General features: G+C 35.0%; 1 protein-coding gene across 1 annotated transcript in view; it reads right to left on the reverse strand.

Annotated features, from left to right (window-relative positions):
- Nucleotides 1–346: 346 nt before the first annotated feature.
- The window catches only part of CABCOCO1 (ciliary associated calcium binding coiled-coil 1), a 108364-nt gene continuing 81610 nt past the window's right edge, over nucleotides 347–27100 (reverse strand). The window contains exons 6-8 of the mRNA XM_037496970.2: nucleotides 6514–6633; nucleotides 5946–6086; nucleotides 347–737 (exon numbers count right to left, since the gene is read on the reverse strand). Coding sequence (XP_037352867.1) covers nucleotides 663–737; nucleotides 5946–6086; nucleotides 6514–6633 — 336 coding nt within the window. The 3' untranslated portion in view covers nucleotides 347–662. The remainder of the gene's footprint in view (nucleotides 738–5945; nucleotides 6087–6513; nucleotides 6634–27100) is intronic.

The raw sequence follows: 27100 nt of genomic DNA on the forward strand, positions 1-27100 counted from the left end.
TTTATACATTGCTTCTTTTTATATAGGTCATGTATTCTCCTGGGAGAGTAACAAGATTAGAAATAACAAATACAGTACAGAATAAATTAAAGTGCTTCAAACTGCATTATATAATTTCAGAAAATTGGTTTCACACTGAAGCATTTAAATAAAAAAAAAACAAATGATTTAAGGGCAAAAACCACTTTGTGTATGCATTTGAGTTGTTATTGTTTAGTTTTATCCTCAGCAGTGTGGTATCTCAGTATCTGCTCACAGTGCTCCTCTCATGTGGCTGTTCATTTGGGTCAATAAGGATAAAATTATTGTTTTTTTCTATATTTAAAAAAAGTGGGCCTCATTCTCCTTGAAGATGACCAGCACTTATTACTCAAAATGTCAAAGTAGTACCGTAAACATTAACTGTATTGTTATGTATAATTCTCCATACTCTTGTATACAAAATGGTTTTATTACACTCAGTACAATAAATTCAGAGGCTGTTATGGGACAGATGATAGAAAAATTGGGACAAATACTTTTCTAATTACTTAGGTAATAAAAAGGGGGTTGGGTTTCCTCTCCCAAGTAAATGAAAGATGTGACCCTCTGGAGAGTCTATTATTCTAGCTAGTTTGGTTTGTTTCTGTGAAGTTTAGCATTACTCTCCTTGTGCTGAGTCCTCAGGCCGTTTTCAATTTTTCTATTCGTGCATTAAAGGCCTCTTCCTGTATTTGCAGCTTTTCGTTTATCTCGGTCTGTGAAGACAATCATAAAAAAAGTGGTTATGATGGAGCTATCTTTTGCTGCACATTGTCTTTGTGGTTTTGACATACTATAGTGCCTAAAGACAGACATTATCCCTCACACACCTTCCTGTTTTGCAGACATAGCCGTGTTTCAGCCTGTAGTGATGTGATAACACTTTATCATATTTCTCTGCACATTCCCAATGTATAGCATGTCTGCTATGAACAGGAAGTGGTGTTGGGACAGCCATTTTTCACATAGCCTTGTGTTGGAAGATAGGATAATTTATCTGTATTTTCAGACAGACTTTACCAATAAGCACCAAATCAGAATAACTGCTCTGAGCTCAGTTATTGCCATGTTGTCGGTCCCCCCACCCCTTTGCAATGGGTGTTTTTGTCTCCTGTGTAATACATTCTAAATGCGATCCCTGAGAGCTTCTGTTGTGAAATAACAACACAAATATCTCACAATTAGAACAATTCTCAAAAATTAGAGTAGTCATCATACATTTTAAGTCTTGGAATTATGCCACTTTGGGTGTAATTTTGGTTAAAAAAAATAAGCGAATGCTGACAGGTTTTAGTGTTTTCTGCAGCTGTGATAGCATTTAGCCTCTGGCAGTGCTCCTCTGTAGACTGACGTCGCTACATGATCTGAAAATTAGTAGCCTTGGAAATTTCTGCCCTTTTTGTTAAAGGATAATAAAATTAGGTGTAGCAAAACCATGGTGGATCATGTGATAGAATTGTTATATTTCTTTAGGTGTCTTGAAAAATGTCTACAAGTGGATGAGAGGTAGTTTATACAGATAAATATTAAGTAATTTAAAGTTTAGGTTGTTAATGTTCAGAACATAATTTGAGGTCTTCAGGATAACCGTATTTTGAGAAACTTATTATTTTAACTTATGTAGAAGAAATTTTAAAATTAAATTCTGTTTTTGGTCCGGATAGATCTATTTATTCTTATTTATGGGTATAACTGTAAAATAATTTTGAAATGCCCCAGACTATCAGGATGCTTTCTCTGATAAGATTTTATTTTACCTTCACAGTAGGACTTGTTATTTCTAAGAAGATAATTTAGTGTCAACAACTCTAGCCTAGATTCTCATGGAAGTATCAATCAGTTTTTTTTATTGTTTTGGCTCAAGTTTTATCAAGTCCTAGTGTCAAGCTCTGACCTCTTGGTTTTCATTTTTTCCTTTCTTGGTGGTTGGGTGGAGGAGGCCAAGAGAGATAGAAATGGTCCTCAAGTTCACAGTGGGACTCTATCATTTTTGTGGAATCGCTAGTCTCCTCAGGCATGGCTCTGGTAAGGGTGAAAGGAACCTGGTCTAGGAGTATGGCGATCTAGAACTATAAAGCCATTGGCAATTCACTTTATGCTTTGGGAGTTCTTATAGAAAAATTAAGTTGTCAATAAGATTATGTTAACATTACATGCTAGCTGTTAAATTCCTAATTCTAGTACCTATTTTAATGATATATTCATCAGTGTTATATTTTATTAATATGACATTATGAAATATTTAAAAAAATATTCTGCTTCTACTTTACTAAAATAAATTTATGACCTATGACATATTAGACCATAGAGGGACTGAAAAGATTTGAAGAAAGAATTTTGTCATGAATCTAAAGAATTGGAAAGTACTGTTCTAACCAATCAACCGCTCTTTCAATTAGTTTTTCTGTGTCTACCAATAATCTCATTTCTTTTCTATGAAGAACAGATGTACTATCATTTACCAACTTCATTATTTCACCAGGGTTTTTACAATAATTTGAAGATCTTTCTGGTATTTCACTGAGATAGAATTCATGGATACAAGAGTGGGCTTTGAAGAAATAAATGATCCTCCATGTTGTGGATGAACTCTGCCATATTTTAGGAATGTTGAAGGTAAGGAGCAGACTAAACAGAGTGGTGTCCTGAGAAAGAAGAGTCCCATTCGTGATCTATATGGTAGGGATCAATACTTCAGTTCAGGGACAGCCACTTGAATCTGGATGAAAAGACTCCCTGCTGGTCAAAAGCAGGTTGTCATTATTCTAAGATACCTCCTTGTTATTTCTCAGAAAACGGCAAACTGCTCAGCAGACAGCTATCCCATAACCCATAACCCATAACCATTAGGATTGGATATGGTTCTGTTTCCTTTTAGCAAAGAATGGAAAACCTGTGACCTGGGTTTTATAGTCTCTCATTTATCACTATGGTGAGGTGATCTTACGCTCAGTTTTTCTAACCTGGAAATTCAACTTGACCTAAAATACCTATGGCCCAGATGGCAAACTGCCCTCAAGGTTTTCATGTTATTTAACCCTATTGTTTAGACTGGGCCAGTGGCCAACATTTAATGTAAGAATTGAGTTTTAGTATTCATATTTCTCTGAAATATAATTCTTTAAATATATTAAAGCTTGCCCCATTGGGTACAATTTTTATTATACAACTCAGGGCCAAAATAATTTCATTTTGAAAGTATCTTTAAAATCAACCTAAACTATTTAAGCCTAAAATGTTTGGTCTATTCAGTATAATTTTAATTAACATCGCAGGGCCAAGATAGCTTTGTTCTTAATAAATCTTTAAAATTATAAAGCAAGTCAATGGGAAAGTAAGTCAATTAGCATAAAAAATTTAAGAATTCATACTACATTTTCAAAAACTTCCCATGTATAGAAAGTAAAATATGCCTGCACACCACACTGGAGAAGGAGCTTTGAAAAACAGTGTACTTAAAATATGAATTCTGTATTGCTTTTTCCACCAAAATTTATAACAGCATGACTTTTAAATAAAGAAGGAAGAAAAAACTGTTGGAAAAATTAAAACATCTTACAAATAATAATTGATTAATGTTTGTATATTCAGAAGGCTTATATACACTGACAGTGATATGTGGTTGCCTCTGAAAAGGACATGACAGTTTTAAGAGCCAGGAACACTGGAAAGCAGGTTTTTAGAACTGAAAATAACTTACTCATCTAAAACAGGAGGAGGAATTTAAGTAAGCAAAGACTAAATACCCATCTTAGAATTTGACCAAGATACAAGGATAAACACTGAAAAAGTGCTATACCACGGGAATATTAAAATTCAAAGTAGTCTGGTTATGATATTAGATACTATGTGATTTTTGTGGATGACACTAGAATTTGGAACAAGAACCCAGTATGCAGCTTCCAATGAGAGCCTTTCATCAGTTTTTGACCATGGAAACTCTGGACAAATGACTTTGCTTTCTGAGACTCATTTTTCAATTTATTTTTAAGGGAAGTGTCTGATTAATTCACAAGGAGCTTACTAGGGTTATTGAAAGAAAATACATGAAGATATTTCTTATGTTGATACATTATAGAAATCCATGTCATTGTACCATTTTATTAAAAAATTGGCGGTCATTTGACCCAGGCTAATGTGCATGAATCCATTTAATATGGAAATGATCATGACACCAAAATGATCTGTATCCCCTCACCTTCAGTCCAGTTCTTTCTATGCTTAATTATATATAGATGAGGCAGGTAATGAATTTTCAGGCCCAGTAAGGATGACTTCAGTCCAATGGGACAATCACACACATATAACAATCATATTCTTTCTGTTATAAAGTTGTGGTATAAATGCTACAGACTCTAATATTAAAAAAAAAATTCAACAAATAGTTAAAAACACACTGCTCACTGCCTGGAACATGGATGTGGAAAGATGTTTTCAATTTTGGTGGCCTGCAAACAATTCTATTACTGTCTAGTAGTTCCTCGGCAATAATTTCAGAGCCACAGGATCGCAAAGGAGCCCAGGGCCATGATTATACATAAACTATATTTAGATGAAATGTTATCAAATCTAAAAAGGAGATATGTTCTGAACTCAGCTTAATTCAACTGCACTCTGCCCTTCCACACAGTAACTAGTTATTACATTCGTGGGGTTATGAACAATAAAGCTTTGTATAAAACGTGTTCTTCCACTATTTCTGGTAAACACTGAATACCCCTTATTAAGCTGAGGACTTTGGCTGATTTTGTTGGCATCAAATCATTAAGTGTTCATGTAAATACTGCATTAACATTTGATGATTAAACAAGTAATAAGGTGTGCTTATGCCAAGCAAATCTTTTGCTCATTCTAAATTGTTAATACACTATGCTTTTTATATATAGGTTATCATATTCAGATAATAGCTAAATCTTTCCCTGATGTGCATTAATATTTTAAACACACAGCATATTGTCCTATTTTTTAAAAAAGATTTATTTATTTATTTATTTATTTATACAAGCACGGATACAGTCTGAAGCACGGGAGGGTGAGAGAATTCACCAGAGACGGAGTGGGGAACAGAACAGGCAGGCTGACGAAGTACACTGCTGAGGGGAGTAGCGGGTAAAGCAGGAGAGGTCTGTGTGTCATGTCGGATCCTCACCAGTGGCCAGGGATCAAATCGGTGCTGCAGAGGCTGCAGGCAGCTTCGCAGCCCAGGGCTCAACTACTGCGCGACCAGGGAGGCCCATATTGTCCTATTGATTCATGGTCATTGCCACAAGAAATTATAAATCCTTTCAAAATATGCAATTAATTTTTTTAGTCGTTATGCTTGGGAAATGATGCAAATCCTTACATTAAGGCAGAGATTTTTTTTTTTTCCCTGAGGGGAAAAAATAAGTATAGCTAACTGAGACATCTTTGGCAGTTGCTACTGAGAAGGTCACCACCGTCACCATTTTCATACAGCCCTACGTGTAAATTGCTGCGTTATTAGCCATATGTCAAAAAAAAAAAACACAAACCATCAAAGACTTGACAGACTCTAGAAACTTGGTGAGAAGACCAAGAATTGTGGTTTGATCTTCAGTGCTTACTGTTTAGAAGTGTCTTCCAATTACTCTTGTAGGAGCAATTGTTTACTGAGCAACAAGGCACAAAATTTTTGTCGTGCTTTTTTTTTGGGGGTTTTAGTGCTGAGTGATTTTATAAACTGATAACACACATTGCATTAAACGCTGTTGGCAAATCTATTTCGTGATCTTATTGGGTCGCAGATGACTCAACTGAGAATTATGTGTAGATGTTAAATTGAACTCTGCCATCATAAGCACCAGGCTTGCTTGCAGAGTGTGGGTAGTGTTTATAAGCATTAAGGTTGAGGTTGGCTAATTAACCAGTAATAAAGTAAATGAGAACATATCAAGACTGAGTACCTGAATGCTGATTAAAATATCATCTGTGACTTGATCCAACACTGATTTTATATCTTCAATGGTGAAGCCAACTAAAGGATCCATGGATGAAAGTTCAGCTTCTGACTGGGGCTGCTCAGGGCCTTGTTCTTGATCCAAACCCTAGAATATTGAAAGTAACCGACACTCAAGTGACTTCTGAAGTACTCACTGATTTCCATACAACCTCAAATTTCTCTTCTGTATTTTAACACTAAGAGTTGCGTCAGTGTGGAAGGAAATTTTGATTTGACATTATCCTGCATTTTTCTTGGCCATGAAATGATCCATGAATGGTGGGACCAAGTCATGGTGTGAAGCAGTGCCTATTTTGGGAAAGTGGAGACGGAGACCAAGGAAGCTGGAGTGGAAGATATTATAATCGCTCAGCCACCCTCAACTGACCCACCCATGATTAACACTAAAAGAAATATTTATATTTAGTTAGAAAAAAAATCAAATAGAAAGAAAATAGCAGGATTTGGTCTCTTCCCAACCCTAGAGACTATAATGCCAAGGTGTACTGAATAAAAGACAAAAAGAAATATACCTTCATTTCTGTATCCAATGTTGGTGGTGGTGCTATGAACGTTGAGTAAACATCAAATGAGATTCCTTCTTCTAGAGGATCAGGGAAAAGGCCTGAAGATTTGACAAGCTCTATCACTTGCTGGAGAAGAAGCAAAGAAAGAGCTGTATTATGACCAAGCCTTGGTGAGTAACCACAGTTTCAGTCAATCTTTGTGTCTCTCACCTCTCTCTCCCTCCCTCCCCTATATGTGTCTCTGTGTGTGTGTGTGTGTGTGAGATACATAATATCTCAAGTCCAAGTCTTTTATCATAAGTCATCTACAGTCCTACATTTCCTCAGAACTCTTGGCACCACTGTCTGCTTAATTTTCTAGTACTTTTTGGGCTCCATATCTTATAATGGTAATTAGCAATTTTTATTCTTTTCATTGTCTTATTCTCTTTGTATACTATGTGATTTAGGACTTCATTTTGTACTGCCTTGGTCTTTGTTTCATGTGTCATTATCCCTTGCTTCAGCCTACAAGCTCTTTGTAAGAGGAGACGATGTTTTAGACTCTCTGTATATCTTCTCTGGTTTTGGCAAAGGGTTAGGTGCTTAAAACATTCAATAATAGTCTGATGTCAATATTACTCATCAGTGTGTAGCTGTCTTGGGGTCAGTAGTGAAGTGGCCATCATGAACTTGGTGATGAGGACAATAAAAGCTCTAAAGGTTAATGTATAAAGTCATTTAACAGTAAATTAGAGAGGAGATTTGTGAAGTCAACCAAAAACACAGAGGGAAGGGCAAGACTTCATGTGTGAGCATTTAACAATTTTGTAATAAGAGTAAGCCAACCAGAGGGAGTGTGGCGGTTGCTCAACAGTGAAAATTAAGAAACAAGAGTCCAATTTAAGCAATAGCCATTCCACCATGACTTGGGGGAGCAAAAGAGATGAGGGTACTGATAGCATTAAACATATGAATCATTTAATTAGTTGCCATTGTTTTGATTCCATGGTTAATAAGCAAAATTTTAGTTAAAATTTGACTTCCCATTTCAATTGATCTATAAGGACATGCCCGTTTGAGTATTATGATTTCCATTTCTATTACATCCCTCATTGAATCTTAGTGAATTGATGTTCTAGTTTATATAGTTAAGCTCGCCGAGTTTGTTTTTGTGGCCCTGAGATGAAGCTTGCCACTGTATTCTGATAAAGTCAGAACCCAAGCCTACAAATCTGAAGAAAAACTTTGGCAATTTATAAATTCACCAAATAATTAACCATTCCATGAGGCCTGGAAAAACTCTGACATCATCATGTAGTCATTTATAACTTCTCTACCAACTTTCAAATAAATATTATGTGTTATAATATTTCACCATTCAATTATTAATGTTTTTTTTTATAAGGATAGGTATTAAAGTTAAGCAATGGGTTGGTATACCAAAGTACTTTGCATTGAATTAGTATGGTTAATTTTAATTTGATTTCAGAGGAAGTTGCTGCAAATATATAGAAGGAGTTGAAATGTCCTAACTTGACAGTCAAGGAGAATTTTGAAACCAAAAAATTAAATGATTGACTTAAGGTCGAATAATTACTTAGTGAAAGGGCTGGGAGTTAAACCCTGTTGTGCAGACAGCTTGGCCTATGTAGTTTTCAGTAAACTGTAATATGTCATCATGTTGCCATACTTGGAAATCACTGATATTATCATGCACTTAATCTTTGTGCTAAGTGACATCATTCCAGGTTGTTTATCTTAAGCCGACTAAATGTTAATGAAAATAGAATATGAAGAAAACATCTTTTCTTCTCATCACATTTAAGACTTTTTTTTTTCTAAATGGCACTTAGAAACATTTTCATCTTCCCACAAAATAATTTGTACCTTTTTCACTAGGCTTCTTTTTCATCCTCCCACACCTTATGTGGCTCTTTATTTTACCAAGTGAGGAAAATGAAACGGCTAAACATATTTCAGTGTCCTCTGAGGCATGAGAGGTATAATTAATAAATTGCATAGGGAATCCAGAAATAATGGGAGATGATGAGGTATTTACTTAGTGGTATAGACTTTAATCTCGGGTGAGAAACAGAAATTTTGGGGAGTGGTGGTGAGTGAGATATTGAAGAGAGAAGAGAAAAAGGAATCAAATTGTGTTAACTGAATTTACTGTAGGCAACGAGAAAGGCAGCATGAGCTGGCTAATTTGTGGGGTAAAAAGAATTTTATCCTGACTGCTGTCATAGTATTTGTTTTGTTGCTATGCCTTTCCATACACAGGCTAGGAATTTCTGTTCATTTTCTCCCACCTCCCAGTGGAAATTCTCAGTAGTTTGCTGCTCCATCCAGGTAGTAGCAGAGTATACCATCTAACACCTGTACCCTTTCTGCATTAGATGACACACTTAAATGCAAGCGGATATCATGCTCAAGCCTCTCATTTGATCCCTCACCCCACTGTGCTCTAGATTTCTTTCCAATGCTCATCTGAACTACTTGCCAACTACTCAGTTTTTCTGGTCTTTTGGAGAGAGAGAGAGAGAGACAGAGACAGAGAGAGAGAGAGAGAGAGAGAGAGAGAGAGCGCCAGAGAGAGAGAGAGCTGGGCAACAGTTGCAAACATGGAACTCCTCAGCACCACATCTTAATTTCTTTGATGGTGTGAAGCTCCCACTTATCCCAAGAACCTGAAGGTCTGACTGAGAGTTGGGCTTTTCTTTTTCTTAATTTCTATGAGTGTAGCTCATACAGCTATTTATTTGATTAAATTTGTGCACAAAAACTGGGGGGTGAGAATTTCTTTTCTTCGGGGTATTTTGCATACTATCCATGAACCAAACCGTAGCTATGTTTTTCTTTTACATGAAGAATTACATTTGGCTATATTAGTAAAATACTGTAGGAAAAGAAATGTTCCAGTTCCAGATGAATGTTGATACAAAGCCATTTCATTAATGATAAGAAGATAAAGCGTCAAACATATAGTTTGAAATAAATAAAGTGGCCAGAAGCATCATAGTGATTTTCCCCCCATTAAGTAGCCTTTTTAAAAAACAAGTTTAGGGAAAATTAGAATCAATAATTGTGGTGAGAGCTCAGAGCCAGCAAATATGTTTAAATGAAACCGTCTGATGTAATACTTTCTTTAAAAAATACAATTAGGCCTTTGTATTTTTTTTTAACAAAACCTCATGTTTTACAACATCACTGGTTCTGTAATAAAATCTATTTAAAACAGAGAGACATGGTCAGCTTTATTAAGTTAGATTTTCTGAAAGAACGTTATAATTTCCTCAAGTCTATGAATAGTTGAAGCAAATTAAATAAAGCTAGTTTTATAACTATTTTTATACATTCCTGTAGAATTGTAATTGTCTCATATTTTTTTCCTCAAAAGTCTTATATGTTACCTCTTAAATCTAGAAAAATAAAAACAGAAAAAGGATCAGTGTGTTTATTAAAAAAACACTCCTATTTGGAATCCTGATTTAGTAACCCCCCCTTTCTTTTCTAAGAGAATAGCACCCACAATCTTCAGATCAGGAAACAAAGGGAAAGACTTTAAGTGACTTGCCTGAGGCCTAATGCTGAGATTAAAAATCAGGAGTTTCTGATTATACACATACATCCATTTGGCCAAATGATTGGTTTTGCTTGACTTTCAAATACCCCCTAAATATTACTTTGAATGTAAAGCAATAAATGTGTTTCTCTTGCCATTTTTGAATGCTTGCACACAAATGGATATAATAAAAACAATCATGTCGTTCCATGTGAATGCCATTTATATTTTTTCTGATAATGAGCCGACCATTTGAACCAAGGTGAGTACATTAAAAGCTCTAATAAAGAAGAGAATAGATTTCTAAACAGAATAATGGACTGTTAAGTGAACATACAATAAATAACATCTACAGATGTGGTTACTAGAAAATTAGTTTTGCATAACTTACCAATATATATTTCCCCCAGATGTTATCTGTTACATGAAAATTAACTTAAGTTAGTTATATTGTTCATTATGAGCACATTGCATTTGTGTTATTTAAGATGGTTTACAATCTGAGCTTTAGTTGAATTGTGCTGTGGTATTTAAAGAATATCAAGTAAATGGCTTTTTGGCATAATTTAATACTCAAAAGTACAAAATATCATCATCGAACATTATGAAGATCTTTACTCACAAGCCAAATGAAATCACTAGATGTCTTTTAAGGACTTACATATTCAAAATGCAATGCACATCTGTCACAGGAATAAAGGATGGGAATTTTGAACCCTCCTGGAACTGAGTGCAGGGTCTGTTTATGTCTAAAAACATGCTTATAGGAATTAGAATCTACTTCCAGATCTTACTGTATCTGAGAAGATATATAAAGATTTTGTCTGAAAATTGTGTTACTTTATGCTCTTTTCCTACTTTATATGTTAATATTATGACAGTGTTAATGGCTTATTTGTTTCTTTAGTAATGCTTTGTGGAGAAAGTGTAGGTGATTTGTGGGTGGGGACCATACTATTGAAATCTATGATTAAGGTGGGAATTAAGAAATTATTTAAGATACTAGAAACACCACTGAGATGACAACGTTTCACTATTTTGAATAGCAGAAAGCCAGATAAATCTGTTAAAACCCTTTTTGAGCTACAGGAAACATGCAAAAAACTGGTTTGCTTTAAGTTGACATTTGTTTGGAATTGTCAGATAATGACTTCATATATAAATCAGAACTTACCAGAAAATGTCAAAGTTTCAAAAAGTAAACTTTGTTGCAAACTTTTCCTATTCTAACTAAGGAGAAAAGGCTCAAAAATTCCTGTAATGTTTTTACTATATTCTCCCCATGAAGAAAGACATTATTCATTTGCAAGTCTAATTAAGAAGTACTTGTGTGGTTCTGGAAAATTTTCACAAACATTGTAACCCATTGCCCACAGTAGACTACACATAAAGTGACAACATATGAATGCCACCTGCAAAAGGCAATAAACTCTGGTAATGTCATACTGAGGCCATAAATTTGAAATCAAAAGAGGAAATTCAAAAGCTACGATTATCAACAAAACTTGAATCCGTTTCTAAAGTGTTTTTCTTTTGTGTCAGGTCATTACAAACTTCTTAATATACGCTATAAATGTAGACTATCAATGCTGCTTCGAGTCCTCCTCCCCTTTGCATTTTTTCACTTGGAAATAAATCCGCAAATGCAGCACATTAATTTTCTTTCCTGTGCTTAATATGCAGTATTTACATTTTGAAAAGGTTCAAAATGTTGCCAGGCTTCGGCAGGGTATGAATAGACATCTAATAGCAACTTCTATTTTTGTTCACAGCCTACTGGTAGTTTGAACATTTATAACTTAATGGAGCTTTGAGACCATCAGATCCACATGCTAATCACCTCAACAGTGAAAGGTAACAGAGTACAAGTTAGGACAGGAAATGAAGACTACCCATTCAGACTGAAGCTTCAAGGAAGAACTGAAGTTGGCAGGCTATAGCAAACCAATTTGCAATCTGGCTGGGATACTCTAGTTAACACCTTGTGCCCATTTTTACGGCTATCTGTTGATTTGATCTTGTTTAACTTAGGCTTGAAATTTAAAAAGATAATTAAGGAAACCATTTCCAGAGTATTTTAGACATCTTTAGTATTATTAAGTGTACTTCTGCTTAAGGCTAGCACTACAGTTTGAAAAGAAATCTGACTATTCCTATCTTAATAATCTTAGAAAATAAAATCCTCTCTAATGAATTTGAAGAAAAGGTAACTTCTTGTCGTATAAATGCAAATTATAAGGAAAAGATGTTTTGATCTGGCTCTGGTGCAAACATTTCCCATGGGACAGAACAATTTTTCAGATACCCAGATACTTTATTTTCTAAAGATGCCAATAATCTGAAGGATGGTCCACTGAATTATAGGCTTTAGACTTGGCTCCATTCCTAATTGTCTGATGTTAAGAAAATCCCTAGGCCTCAGTTTATCTGTAAAAGGAGGATAATGACAATTGCTACCTAGCTACTTCATCCAATTGTTTCAAGCACAAATTAGATAATGTGGATGAAGATGCTGAAGTTCTTCAAAAGGAAAGTATTATTAAACCCAAAGGTGTACTATTATTATTATTATTCATAATTGCTATTATTATAGGAAAGACTCATCTTTCTAATGCCAGCATTGCAAGAGGGTCATATTGTGGACACTGGTCCATGCTATTTCTATATGAATTGTTGACACTTCCCAAGCCGTCCAATTAACTCAGAAGAATTTGAGCACACACCATCACTCTGTTTCATTTAGTGAGTTTTAAAAATAACAGACATATATTTAATGACATCTTACTTGGGCCCAGACAATTTCTCTTTCGAGACTGTGGTAGCATGGCACAACTGGTAGTTATACCTGGCACAGTAAGGCTTAGGAAAATCACCTAGTTGGGAGAGGACAATGTTTACATACAACTTATTGAATGAGAAAATCTGCCTCTCCACCTCTTCCCCCCAATTTATCACTGTTTTTATCTTTTGTTTTTCAGCATCCAATGTGGCCTGTGGTTGCCCAGATTGTGTTCATTTCAAAAAAGATTTCCTTTAACAAATTTCATCAAACGTAGATTTGGGGCACACAGAACAAACTTTCAACTTGTTTTTCTTGTGAAAATTGAAATAACAGAGCTCTTGAAACTACTACTTATACTTTTGATTCTTGCGTTAACCTTATCTTGCAACTTCCTCAGAGTGAGAGATGGAAAGTATGGTTCCTTTACAAATAGTTAGAAAATAACTAATGCTTCTCAAAAATGCTTTTTAAAAAGCCACTCAGAATATATTTGTTTAGCTAAGATATACTCTGAAGTATAACTAAGCCATACTCTGAAAGGCATATCCTTGAACCCTACTTGAGCGACTTCAAACAATCCTGATCACAGATGGATTTTCATTTGGTTTTATCTAAGGCATTATATTTAAATTTGAGGTTATTAATATTTAAAATTAAGGGAATACTCTACAATTTCTTCTTTTAAAGAAGGAAATTAAGTATCAGCATCAGTCAATTAGTCAGAATAATAAAGATGAGTTATGCTATTGTCTTTGTGGAAAGCCTGTTTTGAATTATCAAATAAAAATGAAAGATTTTAATTTCATATATGATGTATTTCAATTACACCTTATGATAGGCTTATGAAGATGAAGCTGTTTCATGGCTTTTATATTGAGAATATGTTTTTTGAACAAGTATTGTAATTTGTGGAAACTGTGAGACAACAAACCATAATGATTAGGCGAGAGTGCAATGGAAGAACCCTAAATGCTTCGTTCTAGTCTTTTTCATCTTAGCGACTTCCTGTTACTTTCACAGTACAAACCACCTGAGTAAGAGGAGGCTGAAACTGTTTGGCTAAAGCTGTACATGTAATTTATTTAACTTTAAAGCATACTGATTAAACTCCACTTCAATCTTGAAGTTATCAGTTGGAAACAAACAAACAACAACAAAAACCCACAAAAATTTAAATACTAATTTGCTTTAGAAGCACAAGACTTTTTTGAACTGAACAAGAATGTTTGCAAAGTGCTATGAGATCTTCAGAGAAGTCAACATAATATTGTTATTCCTGACCTCTTAGACCCAAGATGTCTATTTTAAGTAATATGACATTAAAAATGTGCTGACAAATATAGATTAAAAAACAACACAGGAAGTTGTAAATCCGTTGGTAACCCTTAGCATCAAGGAAATAAGAGACCATGAAAATATAAAGTCATTTACTTTAGTCAACCTCAACCTTAATTTTTAACTAAAGAAAATTTGCAGAAGGCATGATGTTTACGGTTTGGATATTTTATTCATAGTTTGTGTGTTTCCTTTTTCTCCAGTGGGCTCATAAATTATTACAAGGAAACATGTTGTCAAAGTTATAAATATTTCCCTCTCAGCTTAGCTCCCACCACCATATCTCCCCCTCCTTTTGAAAATCTCCACCAGCTGATTCTTTAGCTGTATTAGGCACTCTTTGGTTAGCAGGGCAGGATTTTCTTGCCTTGGTGGAAATTTCTATGGATTACTCATGTTTCTTATTACAAACAGTTCTTTCAAATTGCACCTAAGTCCTTCCTCCTTATATGTTTGTGGGTGGAATAGGGGAATGTCACTATTTCAACACCTTAAAAAGAGTGCTGTCTTCCCATACAAGCAATAGTTCTAGGTACTCTAACATTCCAGAAATTTTCACAGAATCAGACTTTTTGGAAATGACGATAAATCTGGCTTGGTGGACATGGCATATATGGTATTTTCTCAAAAAAAAAAAAAACACCTTTTCCCTACATTCTGTAAATCATACTAGTTTAGTTCAAACAAACAAATGGAAATAATAGCAACTCTGAAAAATTTAAGTGCTATCTTTATTCCAGGTTTAGCTGTTTTAGAAATCTGGATTTCTAAAAATCCAGATGTAAATAACTGTGTGACAGTTAATAAGTGTATATAACTTCTTGCCTCTGAAGTGTGTTGTTAGAGCCCTGGGTCACCTGTACCTCTTGGTAGAGAGTATGTCTAATATGTTGTTCTTTATTTGCATTAAGACGTTGGACTAAGTCATCTCTGCTCCAGTAACAGATGTTATATCCACATTACTAATTTCAAGTGGCTTTTTCTCCACTTATTCAAGACTCAAAGTCCCTTATGCTGTGCCTCAGATTCAGTATTTTTGTTTGTCATGATATAGAAGAATATTTGGATTACACACTCAGTGCTTACTGGAATCTTAAACAGGCTGCAGCTTGTCCATTTATTTTTATTTAATTATCTTCTCTAAACCTGTTCTTCCTCCATTTCCTTTATCTCTTGAAGGCATCGCCAGCTTCTAGGTTACCAGCCTCAAAACTCTGAGGTTGTCGTCAGTTGTTTTCTTGCCCTTGTCTCTAACATGAAATCAGTCACAAAACATGTTGGGGGCACTGCTGTGATGTCTTTCTCAGCTGCTCCCAGCCTTTTCATGATAGCAATGCCTGCTACGTGGCTTAGGATCCGGGCTCCTGCCTTCACAGATCTTGAGCTCCAGTTATACTGAGCTACTCACTCTTTCCCAATATGCACAGTGCCTAGAACACAGAGTTCAACAAATATTTGTTGTATTAAAAAAAAAGTATAAATAACAAGGACATGGACCAAGTCTTATTCAATTTGAGGGTCCCTAGCTCAGATCTTTGTATACAGGAGGCATTCATTAGGTGTTGAGTCTTCTATTAGGGTAACAGTTTACTTAAAAAAAATCAGGGCTATTTGTTTTTTGATATTGGGTTTTATTTGTTATATATATATACATATATATTTATACACACATACATACATACACATAGAACTATATATTGAATACTATATATATTGAATACTCAATATATTTATTTATATATATATAAATGTATATGAGAGAGAGAGAGAAAAAACTAGTCTTTTGTCCAACGTATGATGTGCAAATATCTTCAGGGCTGCCAATTTTAAAAGTTTGCCATGAAAAATGGTACTATTAGGGCCTCCCTAGTGCCACAGGCGGTTGAGTACAGCGCTGTGAAGCTGTCTGCAGCCTCTGCAGTGTGGGTTCGATTCCCAGCCGGGCAGGGAGATACCCACACGGTGCAGCAGACCTCTCCTCTCTCGCCTGCTGCTCCCCTCAGCAGTGTTTTTGGTTCTGTCTGCCTGTTCTATTCCCTGATCTGTCTCTGGTGAATCCTCTCACCCTCCAGCACATCTGGCCTGTACCCCAGTTCTTGTATAAGTAAAAAAAAATCTTAAAAAAATGATACTACTAGAAGATAACCCAGTGGTTTATTATTTCATCATTGCAATACCTGTATTCCTCATGGGAGTTCTAAAGTATTTGCTTGATTAGCATAATCCTGAACAACAGCTTCCCACTGATTTCACTACACTGCTTAAAGTAACTGATAGTTGTTGTGCAGACACTGTATAGTTAAAAATTCTAAAGAATTACCCAAAGATACCACTCTTCCCACCTAGCTCTTGATTGAAGGAACATCAGAAAATCTCTAGGGGGTGCTGCTGAGTTGCTCAACATCTAGGGCAATGATTCCATTTGCTTTTCACTGGCCATTCTGCTAGCACTCCCCAACCCCTAAACAATGCCAAGGGTACTTATTGGAGCTACCCACTGACCTTCAGGCCATCATCCAGGAAAAGAAACACTCACAGTGAAGGGAACCAGCTCTTATTTACTGAGAACTAATTCTGAGTTTGTATTTGGCTAGTTCAAAAACCTAATTCCAAAAATCAGGTCTTTCAATTCATAAAGAATTATAAGTGGACGTTTTATTGACTTGACATTTTAGATGAAGAATCTAAAATCTATAAAGATAAGTGACTCCATCAAGGCCACCCAATCAGAGAAAGGTGAAGTCTCTCAGAACTTGAATCCAGAACCATCTGATTAAAAAATCCATACACATAATTGTGAGGGGCAAATGGAACCTCACTAGTTTCTTATGAATCCATAACACTATTTCTTTACATTATATAGGTGAGGAAATAGAGGTTCAGAAAAATAAAATGACACTAGAATGTGCCTCCAGGCATTATAGGGATCTGAAACAATACACTCAGGGAATTTAAAAAAGAATATGTTCACTGGTTTCTCACAACACCATGGCACATTGTTCTAAAATGAGCCAACAAAAGTAAGGCATGGAAAAAAGAATTGTTTTTTAAAGATGGCAAGATATAAAAAGCATATGGTATATAAAGAAATCTGAGTCCATGCTTAATTCATTTGTGTAAACAGGAAAGCATAGGAGCATCAATTTGCTTTTGGTGGCTAAAACTGCATGTTCCTGCCCAAATAGCAATTTGTTCTATTTATTGTAATTGTAATTACTGTTTTCATTGGAATCGCAGTTTTTTCTAGGAACAGGCACGCAGAAAAACAACCAATAACCCAGACAGTTAAAAAACATATTGAGAAATGGGTATGGTTATGTGAACAAATCTCTTGTGATTATTCTTCCACTGTGTGCTGTAACGTGCTTTAAATCCATTTCCATATTTTTAATTAACACTTAGTTCCAAAAAACTTTCTGGAGGCCATTTAAATCACAAATGGGGAAAAAAAAAACAAATTTACTTTATCAGAAAATTGACTATAGTCTATTTTGGTGGCTTTTATTATTTTTACAGTTTAATGATTAAAATTAAATATAGCCTGATTACTCTTGACAGAAGACGGTGAAATAATTTTCATGGCTGATAAAATTTTAAAGTCAAACCTGGGTGAATGAGATATTAGTTCTGTTGTAGATGAGTTCCATTGTCCATCCTTCAGCTCTAATTCCTGATCAGTTCCATCCTTTTCATAAAAGGAATTAGACAGTTACACTGAGTTACTTTTGTAGCAGAGACTCAGTGGTGTTTTGGCTTTATCTCAATGGCTGTCCTGCAGGGACAACAGTGCTCTTCTCTCCTACAGAGCTTGGGCACATATTTTCGTAGTCTGAATCATCCATTTCTTTGAGTGGAAAACAGAATGCACAAGTATTATTTTAAAAGTCTTTACACCTAAAAAGCTCTATCATCTGCTATACTGAAACACTGTCATTGTCACAAGCAAAAGGTATAACTCAGTTCTCTGAAGGTGGTAATTCACCGATGGTCCCTCAGCAAGAGCCATTGTTCCCTTATCTGGAAATGGATACGACAATGGTTCCCCTTCACATGTGGATTTTTGTGAGGATTAAATCAATATGTGTACAACACTTACACAGTGCCTGCCATGTAGGAAGAGCTTAAAAGTGTGATTATTTTTTTCAGATTTTCATATCACATATTTGTGTTTACTTCTAGTTAAACAAAGCTCTCCATGGGAAGGATTTGGTCTGCTTTGTCTCTAGTTCAATCACTGCCTCAGGTGGCTGATAAATAGTGAGAAGTAATAAATACTTATTGAATAATTAAATGTAGGAAATCACTGTGGCCTCATCTAGTCTATAAAGTATTATATCGCTATTTTCCCCTTGCTCTATAGTCTATTAACAAATAGGGTATAAATTAAATTTTTTTTTTCTCCAGTATCTTCCCTTTACCTTCTATTATGACATAATTCAGGATGCTACTCATCTGGGTTTCCAGCCTAATTCTTTAACTTTACATAATCCTCCCTTGATAATCATTAGATCTTTCCAAGGGGGTGTCCACCCTAGATGGAGTCACATGAAATGAAGAGATTGTGGCGGTAAAGCTGGAATATTAGGACGATGCAGGCTGTTCCCTGACGAGGAAGTTATTCAGGCCAGGAAAAACCTTCAAGGATCGTTCTGGTTTTCATACTCTTCTGAACACAGCCTTGGTATGAGGGGCTGCTAATGAAGTCAGAGAAACTGGCCCAGCATGTTAATTTACTCAGTTCGGGGAACTTCCTGTCATTTATTTATAAATGAACTCTATACATTAGGCAACTGGTATTTAGATAAGAAAATCAGAAAATAGCATTTTCTGTAATATACTGTTTCAGCAGATTGTAATATCAGTTGATTCTAGCAAAGCTAACCTCAGTTAGGTAATCAAAAACAAGCAAGGACAATGAGCTTCTGTTTTGAAATTCTTCTGCTAGAAATAAGAAACCAGGATGAAAACCATTCAAGTAATAAAGATATGTTGCAAAACCAAGCCACAGTATTAATTGGGTTAATCTAATTATATAATCTACAACTAAGCCTTAAGAGATTTTGGATTGCAGTATCAACTGGAAACATCAGCTTCCTGATTATCATCATTGCCCTAGGAGAAGAAGAAGGTTTGCCTTTGAAGGTATCTGGTATTCAAGGCATGTTCTGAAGAACAGATATAGTATCAACATGTTATGAAAAGACACATTCTATTCCTTTAGTTTATGTTTACATTGGAAGAAATGACTGAGAAGATAATATTATACAGTAATTCTTTATTCTTAAAAATGCTATTTTCCTTCAGTTTATTTTGCTGCAATTGGTTTATTTATTTGCTTATTGGGGAATAATTTTATTTTGGTTTTAGACACAGAAATACAAAATTGAGACTGATTTATTTTTTATCAGATTGATTTTTCTATTGATATAGCCTAAGACATTTTATTATTTTAACAAGAATTTTTAAAAAGCATTTGCTGTTAGAGCTCTGAAATTCACCATCTCACCAGCATCTGTCAGATTTAATCACCTACAGAACTACCTTATAAAGATTACCTTATCAGAAAAAGTGTCATCTTGTGAGTTTAGGTGTGAGAATTGCAAAATAAAGCTGAGCTACACTAACAACTGCTGTGCTAATTTATTGTAAATTATGTTTTTTTGTTTGCAGAGATAAGACATGAGAAGTGTTTCTATTTAAATTCATTTCCTATTATTTCAACATAAATACCAAACAGCTTGAGAAAAAAAAGTGAGAACACAGAATATTCCTTAAATAGGTTCTAGTGACAGTGAAATTTATTTTCTAAGCTATCAGTACCAGTCATGTCACACTGTTCTAGGTGCGGAATCAGACAGCACAATTAAGACAAAACATGGATGCTTAGAATGCTAGATGAAAATTGCTGATTGTCATGTGAAGAGTGATGATTTATAGGATATGAACTGGAAATAATTGCATTGCAAGCTGGTCTACAACAAAGCTTTAATTCACTGGGCTGACACTATAAACTATAATGTGTCGACCTGGCACCAGCCATGATAGATTACGGCTGTTCAGAACACATAAGCATGTCCCTTTCATGAGCATTCTGGGAACCGTAGTTCAGATGACCCCAGTAAAAACAACTGCAATGGTTTTAACTGAGCTGGTTCTCTAAGAAATGTAAAAATCATGATGACTCATTATAGTATTAAAATTCAGAACTAGGTGGCAATGAATCACAAGAAGTTATCACCTTTAAATCATCAAAGAGAATATAAATTGGTTCCTGTAAAGTACCATGAATCTCAATGCATTTTTAACAAGATGAATCTCTTATATAAACAAGATTTTATTATTATATTTATTATTATTAAAACTAGACTGAAATTTAGTGCTCATAAAAGTGAAGAGCTAATGTTGCTAGCTTGAGCCAGAAAGAGTATAGGCTTCTATTTGCACGCTGCTTTGTGTAGCTCTGCCAATAAATTTCGACCTATTCTTGTTCCTATGAGTCAATGCCAAAGATGGAAATTTGTATGACTCTTTAAAAATGCATTGGTGAATGGGTCCTGTGGTAGGAGGCTCTCAAATCTATTTTGTTTGTATATCTAAGCTAGAAATTAAATTCTAGTCTGGAGAACCAGTTGTAGGTCAATCTAACTCTTTCACCCCCCTTTTAAAATACATTGAATCTATCAAAGAAAACAGAGTGGAAATGCTATTTAAGAAAAAAGTAAGAACCTCTTTTGCTGGACCCGGTCTCACTTTCTGCTGATAAACTCCAAGCCTCAACAGATCCCATATTTAAAAGAGTTTTGCTGCTTACGTAAGATTGAGATTTTAGTTCAATGCAATTATTCTGGGTGCATTCTTTCTAGGCCGACACATTATAGGCATGATTTCTACCCTCACAGGGGTTACAGGATACATTATACCTCTGCAATTATAAAAATATGTAAAATGGTATAATTGAGTAGGGGACTATCAGGTTAGTCGCCCTTCACATAGCTGAGAGCTGAATTTGTTTATAAATGAAACGTTTACCTTAAGCAACTGGTATTTATATAAGAAAATCAGAAAATAGCATATTCTATAACATAGTACTTGAAAAGATTGTTAATATCAGTTGATTCTAGCAAAGCTAACATTAGTTAGCTAATCAAAAAACAAGCAAGGATAATGAACTACTGTTTTGAAATTCTTCTGCTAGAAATAAGAAACCAGGATGAAAATCATTCAAAAAATAACGGTGTGGGGCCTCCCCGGTGGTGCAGCGGTTGAGCGCTGGGTTGTGAAGCTGCCCTCGGCCTCTGCGGCGCCGGTTCGATCCCCGGCTGCTCCCCGGCCACCAGAGGAGGGTCCCACATGGCACGCAGACCTCTCCTGCCGCCCGCTGCTCCCCTCGGCAGTGTACTTCGGTCCTTCTGCCTGCTCTGCTCCCTGCTCTGGCTCTGGTGAATTCTCTCACCCTCCCGCGCTTCTGACTCTACCCAGTGCATGTATAAACAAACAAACAAATAAAATAAATAAAACATGCCTCTATTTAAAAAAAAAAAAATAACGGTGTGTTGCAAAACTAAGCCAAAGCATTAATTGGGTTAATCTAATTATATAATCTATAACTAAGCTTTAACAGATTTCAGAAGGAAGTATCATTGGAAACATCAGCTACCTGCTTATCATCATTGAAGGCCAGAATCAGTAAGACAAAGAAGAGGAAGAAAGGAAAGGACATGGCGTGGTATGTGGGTGGATACTATTGTTAGCTAGCTACTCTTCACAATAATTACCCAGTCAGAGGAATAAGTGGCATTAAACTACTTCAATATGAAAACATGTTAAAATAAACTTGGCTCTTGAAGAAGTGGAGCATAATCATTAATTTCTGATAAATATTACATTGATTATAAAGAGAACAGAAGAAATACTATTGTTGGTTAATGGTTATTTTTATTTAAAATGTTTATAGTTGGGAGGACACAAATAGACCTCTGCTCATAGATTATGGAAAGTACATTTGATAGCTAAATATAAAAATATCCAAATATTAATAACTACTGACATTTATGTAGTCCTTTCCTCTCAAAGCTCTTGACAAACATCACTGACTATATATACACAGTAATAGCACTGAAATATCGTTACTCTTTCAAAGGACTAGACATTTATCCAAGAAAAAAGTAGTAAATGGTTGATCTACTTAAATATCAGCCCACAGAATATAGGTCTACATTAAGAAATGAAAACTCACCCCATAGTGCTTTCCTCCCAAAGGGTTTGTCATAGTTTATTTCAATTTTATTGAATTACTGGTCATATCTAACTTCATCCTTGAAGAGAGTACAGTGCTTGCATTTTTCCATAGAGTCTGAGCTTGATTATGATTATTTGCAGCAGTAAATAAGTACCAGGGCTGATGACGCTTCCTTTCTCAGGCTTCAACTCTTACTCCTTAGTACCTCCTAGGGAGTGGAGGAGTGATATGCCAGTACAACATAGGATTGCCATCTACTCAAGGACTAGTTCTGCTTCATCAAGAACCAAGATTGTATTTAGTTATTATAGAAAAACCACCTGGCTTATATAAGCTTAACTTATGAAATATTAGATCAAATTAGTTGTTTCTGAGCTCCTTGGTGATTAAAAAGACACTGTGTTTGTTGTGTTTGCTTGAATAAAGTGTAAATTACATGGCAATAATAATTTTCTAAAGGCCAGAAGACAAAATGTTTAGGGTTCTTACTGTAAAATATTAATCATTTAATTGCATTCTCAAAGTGTGACTGGTAATGACAGACATAATTTAAGTTTCTTTACATTTCCTGTAATGACGTTATATTTTGGAAATTTTCAAGTTAGGGCTTATTATAAATCACTTGATTTAAATTTTTTTTAAAGATTTATTTATTTATGCAAGAACCGGGGTACAGGTCAGATGCGCGGGAGGGTGAGAGGATTCACCAGAGACAGAGTGGGGAACAGAACAGCAGACTGATGAAATACACTGCTGAGGGGAATAGCGGGTGAGACAGGAGAGGTATGCTTAGCCACATGGGGTTCTTGCGGGCTGGCAATGAACAGGTGCTGCAGAGGCTGCAGACAGCTTCACAGCGCAGCGCCTAAGCACCTGTGCCACCAGGAAGGCCCACTTGATTTAAATTTTAATATCCCTTCCTCTCCTTTATAAATCCTATATATCTTCAAAACTTCAGCGAACCTCTCAGTTCCTCCTTAAAGCTGCCATATTTTTTTCAGAAAACACTCCATGTTATATTTGAAAAATTCATTTATGCAATCATGTTCAGCATACACTACTAACTAGGCTCTGTAATTCAGGAATGATCAACACACATTGCTTGAGGGCCTTCCTGGTGGCCTAAGGGTTATGTCTCAGTGCTATCACCCCTATAGCTTGATTCCATCCCCACCCAGGGAGCTAACCCATTGATGCTTCAGCAGACCTCTCCTGTCTCGCCCACTGCTCCCCTTAGCAGTGTATTTCAGTAAATCTGCCTGCTCTCCTCCCTGTTCTGTTCCTGGTGAATTCTCTCACTTTGCCCTCCCCCACCTGCACCTCTGGCCTACACCCCAGCTTTTCTACACACACACAAAAAAAAAAACCCCAAAAAACATACATTGCTTGATTTTCCAGGAGGTCAAAATCTAGTGTGTGGGGGGGAGCTTGGTAGGAGTGACATGCAAGGTAATTTGCAGAGTGAAGTGATCATTAGACATATAGTGGAGTGTTTACAAAGACAGAGGAAAACAAATACTTCATTCTGGTGTGGGAGGAAAAAAAAAAACAAAAAAACCAGATAGCTAGACAAGGAAGTGGTATACACAAAAACATCAAAACTATAAGGTGAGTATTCTAGGACAAAAAGATAAGACAGTATTGCTAAAGACTGGGGTCAGATAGGTCTGGATTCAGGATGAGTTCTGGTACATACTAGCTACACAATTTTAGGGCAGATCATCCAACTTCCTAAAGTCTTAGATTTTCCACTTGTCAAATGTGGCAAATAACAAAAACAATCATCCAGTTGATAAAGACCATTTTTTTAAGGGTTTGTGGGAACATATATTAAAATTTTTAAAAATCAGAGCACTGTAATAAAATTATGGTGGTGAAGTTTAGGGGAGCTAATATTTTAAGTAGTTAAATGTTGCAAATGTTTTCAATTTAAACTGTGATTTATAGTCTTTTAGCCTGTTAAGTCATGTCTAGAAATAAGTGTTTGTCTTTTGCTATAGCTACATTGAAATTTTGAGACAAAAGTAAAAAGAAATCAAGGGGTTTATTTTCTATACATCCAAATAATATTTAGCAGTTAAAAAAACAAGTTTAGCAAGAGTTTGAACAATGTATTTCCCTTGTCATTTGCTGAGAGGAAGCCTGCTTGATTAATGTAATTAAAGGGTTGCTTGTAACTCAAGACTCAATTAAAAAAAATAAATTTGGCCTTATTACTTTACTTCCAACTGGTGGTTTTCCTAGTGTGATTTTTGAGCTAAAATCTGTGGCTGCTTTGTTCATGACACATGAATTGTTTTAGCACATCCTTTCTCCTGCTGTGCATATGATTAAGAAAGCAGAGGTTAAATAGTGCAGTAAAGAATTGGGTAAATTCATTCTATTTTTGTTCACAGTGACTTTTAGTTCCCCTCCCCCATTCATGAGGACTAGAAGAGTGCAGAAACCTATTATCTCTTACTGAAATTATTTAAGATATGTTCTGATTCTGAAAATGCAACTTCTCTTTCTTAGCATTTTCTGGTACACTGATTTTGTGATGTCTGTGCTATAGATATTATCTGTATTGGTAAAAAAAAATCAAATGCAAGTGTATTCTATCATTATTGAGTACTCATGTATGCCAGGCCCTGATAAGCATTTTGCATGGTTTTATTTTTACTCTGTGATAAAATTATGAGGTAAGAATAACGTTCTCATTTTTAGCTGAAGACCAAAGGGATACGAGAGTTTGTTTATTGTTCCGAGACCACACAATTAGCAGGGCTTATTGAAATATCATTACTGATAGATTAAGTTGCCAACTTTGGTCTATTTCTTTCTAAATTTAAATATTCTCCACTTGTATGTTTTTTTAAAGTATTTCCCCAGAAAGACATAGAAAGATGATTCAGTCTTTTCTCTAGCTTGGTTATATTGACATAATTTAGGAAAATTTCATCCTCAGAACCTATTTTTGGTAACATCTTGTACATTTTAGGGTTGATGTCAAATTTCAGAAAACCTACGGCAAGTTTCCTACAGATATGAACTACGAGATTTAAAGTTCTTTTCAGGTTCTCATATACAGCGAATGATTTAAAATAATCTTTACTCTTTGAATAGATGACACTCATTAACCAATTTGTGATAATGTCTTCATTGTAGAAGCACAGTGTACATTTGATACTATCTGCATTAATGTTAGTATTTTTGTAAAAAGCAAGAAATTTAAGTCTTTTTCAATGTGCTCACATTCCTTTCTCTTCACTAATTGGATTATCAAGCAGGGTAGGAGCATACACAATGCTTTTATTTAAAATGTAGCTCTTCCTCTTATTGAGTTACCACTTGTTATGATCTGACTTTGGAGGAATATTATTGCGGTAATTGATGATCACTGATTTCATTGCACATATGTATTGCTCTTGTTTAATATTACATTATATTCTGAATTTTCTCAGTTCCTAAACAATTTAAAACCAATTTAAAGATGACAAAAGAAGTATCCTGAATATAAGTCCAAATCAGAAGTAGTTTGTAATTTATAATTTCTTGCTTGTTGAATTAAAACATTCCAAAATTTGTCCAAATTATAGTTAAAATGGTATATTCAAAATTTTTTGAAGAAATGTTTGCATTTCATTTGCACTTGGGTTTTTATTTCAAGTCCTCAAAATATATTTGAGAGTTCTAAAAATGTCATCTAACTTCTATTGGAAGACTTGAATAATATACGTGGTAAATGATTATTAGAAATTTCTACAGCGAGCTTCTAGTTCCATATGTTTTAAATCTATTTAATCTGCCACTACTTACATATAACATACACATTGCAATATGACCTTGGACCCTGCACCTTTGTATCATAATTTCATAGTGGGTGGTATAAGCTATATACAAAGACGGTCAGTATATAGATAATTATACTAGAGCTTATCCTCTCAAGTCAATCAATGACATTTCTTAGTATAATATGATAATATATAATATACCACCATCATCCAGTTCTATATCTCCAAGTATCTATAAGTAGTTTATATTTTGTCATTAAGTATCACATTAAATTTAATCTGTTTAACATAGTTATCACTAAAACCATTAAGCTCACTACAAAAATTTGTCTATACTATTTTTTGGTAATTTTTTCCTAAGTAACATTGCATCATAACATTATATGTTTCCTATATAATGAAACTTCATATATATGTGTGCACCATAAATCAACATCTGTATACACTACATCATTTTTTCTAATTTTGTCAATGACACAATTACTTTTAAATCTTCTTGCTCAAGTCTTAACTTATTGCACCTTAACTTCTTAGTCATTCATATCCAAATGGTCATTAACTTCTATGTTAAACTTTCTTAATATTTCATACATGTCTCTTCCTTTCTATGTCTCTTCCTAATTAATCTTTCTGTCCCCAATCAATTTTCATTTCAAAATGTGTGTAAAACACTGCCAAGTGTTTTCTGAAAATACTGATTTTGTCATCCCAGTTTTATGTTTAAAAGCTGCAACCTAAAACTGGTTTTTGTAACTAGATGAATGTTCTCACAGAAATGGAATAAAAAACAAGCTCAAATTTATGAAACATTAAAGTTCATTTCATGATTATCAGCTATTGTTATTTTGAGTGAATTAAGGGCAAAGTCCATGTGAATTTGACAGCAGTCTGAATTCCAGAATGTTTTCTAAATAGAA

The sequence above is a fragment of the Talpa occidentalis genome, unplaced genomic scaffold, assembly GCF_014898055.3.
Source record: "Talpa occidentalis isolate TD23 unplaced genomic scaffold, MPIMG_talOcc4v2.1 talOcc4.8, whole genome shotgun sequence".
In the NCBI taxonomy this organism is placed as follows: domain Eukaryota; kingdom Metazoa; phylum Chordata; class Mammalia; order Eulipotyphla; family Talpidae; genus Talpa; species Talpa occidentalis.